The 3914-nt window shown below is 51.3% G+C and overlaps 1 protein-coding gene across 1 annotated transcript; it reads right to left on the bottom strand.

Annotated features, from left to right (window-relative positions):
- Positions 1-1066: 1066 nt before the first annotated feature.
- NHLH1 (nescient helix-loop-helix 1) lies at positions 1067-1456 on the bottom strand. Its single transcript, XM_068538308.1, has one exon. The coding sequence runs from the start codon at positions 1454-1456 to the stop codon at positions 1067-1069; it is 390 nt and encodes a 129-aa protein (XP_068394409.1).
- Positions 1457-3914: the final 2458 nt, after the last annotated feature.

The raw sequence follows: 3914 nt of genomic DNA, 5'->3' as shown, positions 1-3914 counted from the left end.
CATGGGGGTAGGGCAGAGAGCCTCGAGGTGGAATGGGCTAGGGGGGTATCTTCCCTTGCTAAAGGCAGCTTAAGGAAGCAGAAAAAATATAATAAAGAGGTCCTAGGGCCGGGAGAGCTGAGCTTTCCCAGAGGGCAACAATAGGGCATCCCCCCTGCATCCGAGGGAGAAATCAGTGTGGGTTTTGCACATCTTTGTGGTGGACTGGGATGGAGGAAGCAGACATGAGATTTGGCCCACTCACTGCCTGGGCCTTTTGCAGATACTCTGGGCTGATTTGGGGGACATCACCCCCTACCCCAAGATCTAGGTTCCCTTTCTCTAGCTGCACACAAAGAAGAAAATTGGGGTGGTTGGGGTAGGAGGAGATAGGGAGGGGGCCAAATAGCTCAGAGAGGGCAAGGCACTCACTACCAAGTAAGATCCGAGGTCTGTATATGCTAAGCCTCAGGAACAAGATAGAAAACAGGAAGAGTTTTTCCATAATCCCCAGCTACTGAGATTCCCCTCACAGGAGTTACCTCACCATGCCCCTGCCTCCCAAGGGCCAGACTGAGATGTCTAGGAAAAAGCCCACCCCCTCTAACCCCAGCCTTCCCCTTTCCTGTTCCCATGCCCCCTCTCTACCACGGGTAGGAGAAGCTGCAACAGGGTGCAGACAGGATGGGAGACAGAGTCGGGGTCTGGGGAAGAGGGGTGTGTCTCTGAAAATTTGGATGTAGGAGTAGAAGAGGCAGCAGCCCATGAGCGAACCAGGGGGAGACTCCAAGACTGTATACCCACCACCCAAGCAAAAACATTTCTAACCGGCTGGGTCCCAACCACAAACTGTAGAAGGTACCCACAAGAAGAGCCCTCCGGGTGCCTGGGCAAGTAAAAGGAAGTCGCCTTCGACCAACCGACCAACTGGTGGGCACTCTGCCTCGGCCCGGGGCCAGTGGGTACATGCTATGCCAGGGTACAGGGGCTCAGGGAGGAGAGGTCGTTCTAAGCAGTGAGCGGTGAGGAGGGACCCCAGCGAAGCCCCGGGGAGAGGAGTGAATCCAGGGCGGGAGGCAGGCAGTGTTCAGACGTCCAGCACGTGGTTCAGGTAGGAGATGTAGCAGATGGCCAGGCGCAGGATCTCAATCTTGGAAAGCTTCTTGTCGGGGGGCAGCGTGGGCAGCAGCTTGCGCAGCTCGGCGAAGGCCAGGTTGAAGGCTTCCACGCGAATTCGCTCCCGCGTGGCGTGGGCCGTGCGGTACTTGGCTGTGGCGCGCCGCCGGCGCCGCCGCTCCTCACGGCTCAGGTGCTGCAGGTCTTTCCGGCCCGGCTCTCCCGGCTCCAGACCCCCTCCCGGCCCCCCCGGCCCCGCCCCGTCAGGGCCCGCCCCGCCCCCACAGTCGCTGAAGCCGGACTCGGTCTCAGAGTGGGTGGGAGGCAGGTCCAGCTCCATGGTGTCTGAGTTGAGCATCATGATGGATGCCCCTCGCCCTGTGAGATCAGGATCCCCTCCCCACCCCTCCCTCTGGGAGCCTGAAAGCTGGTTGCGGGAGGGGCAGGAAGGGCCTGGGGTGGTGGGGTCTGCCACTGAGCTCAAGGAAGTGAGAGCCACTTCAGGGTTCCATGGTCAGCGTTCTGGTCGGGAGCCTGGAAGAGAGAAGGGGAAATCGGTAAGGGCAGAGGGAGGAAGGAGGGGACAGCTCAGAGATGGGGAGGGGTGAGGAAGGTTTAAGATGGGCTGGGAGAGGGGGAGGTACTGTAAGCTTGGGGAAAGAACAGCAGAAACATGGGGAGGGGTGGAGGCAGTGAGGCAGGAGAGACAGGCAGGAGGCCATGGTGTCAAGGAGTAAGAGGAAAGATGGAGAGAAGGGAAGAGATCCAGAAAGTCGGCAACTGGAAAGGAGGAGCAATGAGAAGGACAGGGTCAGGATACAACTGAGCAAGAGGATTAAAGACCTAAATGTAAGAACGAAAACTGCAGCTCCTAAAGAAAACACAGGGGGAAAACTTCATGACATTGGACTTGGCAATGATTTCTTAGATGTGACAACAGAAGCACAGGCAACAAAAGCAAAAATAGACAAATGGGACTACATCAAACCTACAAACTTTTGTGCGTCAAAGGACACAATTAACAGAGTGAAAAGGCAATGGGAGAAATTATTTGCAATTCATATAGATGATAAGGGGTTAATATCCAGGCTATTATAAAGGACTCCCACAGCTCAACGACAAAAAATTAAATAACTTGATTTAAAAAATGGACAAAGAGCTTGAAGACATTTCTCCAAAGATGATATATAAATGACCAGCAAACATATGAAAAGATGCTCAACATCACTAACCATCAGAGAAATGCAAATCGAAATCACAATGAGATATGTATGACCTCATACCCATTAGGATGGTTACTATCAAAAAAACAAAACAAAACAAAACAAAACCCCAGAAAATAACAGGTGTTGGCAAGGGTGGAGAGAAATTGGAACCCTTTGCCCTGTTGGTGAGATTGTAAAATGGTGTAACTGCTATGGGAACAGTATGCAGGTTCCTTTAAAAATTAAAAATAGAATTACCATATGATCTAGCAATCCCACTTCTGTGTTTATGTCTAAGGAAATTGAAATTAGGATCTTGAAGATATATCTGCACCCCCATGTTCATTGCTGCATTATTCACAATAGCCAAGATATGGAAACAACCCAAATGTCCATCAATAGATACACAGATAAAGAAAATGTGGCATATACATACAATGGAATATTATTCAGCCTTAAAAAGGAAGAAAATCCTGTCACAATTCTACAACATGGATGAACCTTGAGGACATTATGCTAAGTGAAATAAGCCAGTCACAAAAACACAAATTTTGTATGATTCCACTTATATGATATATCTAAGTATTCATCTTCATAGAAGCAGTATGTAGAGTGGTGCTTACCAGAGGCTGAGGGGAGGGTGGGGACGGGGAGGTGTTGCTCAAAGGGTATAGAGTTTCAGATTTACAGGATGAAAAAGTTCTGGAGCTCTGTTTCACAACAATGTGAATATAATTAACACTACTGAACTGTACACTTAAAATAGTAAATTTTATGTTATATGTTTTTATCACAATAAATTTTTTTTAATAATTAAAAAGGGGGGGGCGGAAACTGAGCGAGACTGGAGCCACAGCTCCAAGAGAGATTGGCTGTGGCTCTAAACCTTTCCCAGTTGTGAGGGGAGCATTGCAAGCCTTGGCCCTGCCATCCCTTCCCTCCCAGGGCCTGTCTCCACCCTGGCTGCTTCTGTATGTGTGTGTGGAGGGTAGGGGATGATAAACACGCAGATTGCCCTTTGTAGAGTGGACTGGGGCATATGGAGCTCGGCACAGCTGCCCAGTTCAGTCCCTCCCAGCCCCCAAACCCCACAACAGGACCCTTGCAGACACCAGATCCTACCACCCCGACCACTAGAATCAGGGGGAGGTATCTGATATACAGATATCTCCCCTGTATCTCCACAATCCCCCTGCTCAGGACAGTCCCTTCCTCCAGCTCTGTCCTCAACACCCTCAACCCTTGCCATTCCCTGGCCCTTTCGGCAACTCTGCAAGGAAGACTGGGGAAAGGGAACATAATCAGCTTTCCACTCCACATCCTCCCCCAGCCCAAGGCCAGTTCAGATGTGGCCGGCAGAGAAGGATAGGGGTAGCTTTTGGAGGCCACCATTTGGGGCTTGGCGAAGCTTGCTTGTCCCTGGGACCAGAGGAAATCAGGGAGAGGCAGCAGGAACATGGTCTGGGGAAAGGCTGGGGAAAGGGCTTTGCTGTGGGGGAATGTCAAGTGGGAACAGTGGGCCACTCACTGTGAGCTCGGCTGGACTTAAGTGGCAGAAACAGAAGCACAGAGGCTCCTTCGCAATCAACATATCCCCTTCCTCACCAGTCCGGG

Source organism: Eschrichtius robustus, chromosome 3 (genome assembly GCF_028021215.1).
Source record: "Eschrichtius robustus isolate mEscRob2 chromosome 3, mEscRob2.pri, whole genome shotgun sequence".
Taxonomy (NCBI): Eukaryota; Metazoa; Chordata; class Mammalia; order Artiodactyla; family Eschrichtiidae; genus Eschrichtius; species Eschrichtius robustus.
The sequence above is the reverse complement of the archived record's forward strand: the minus strand, read 5'-3'. Positions and strand labels throughout refer to the sequence as shown.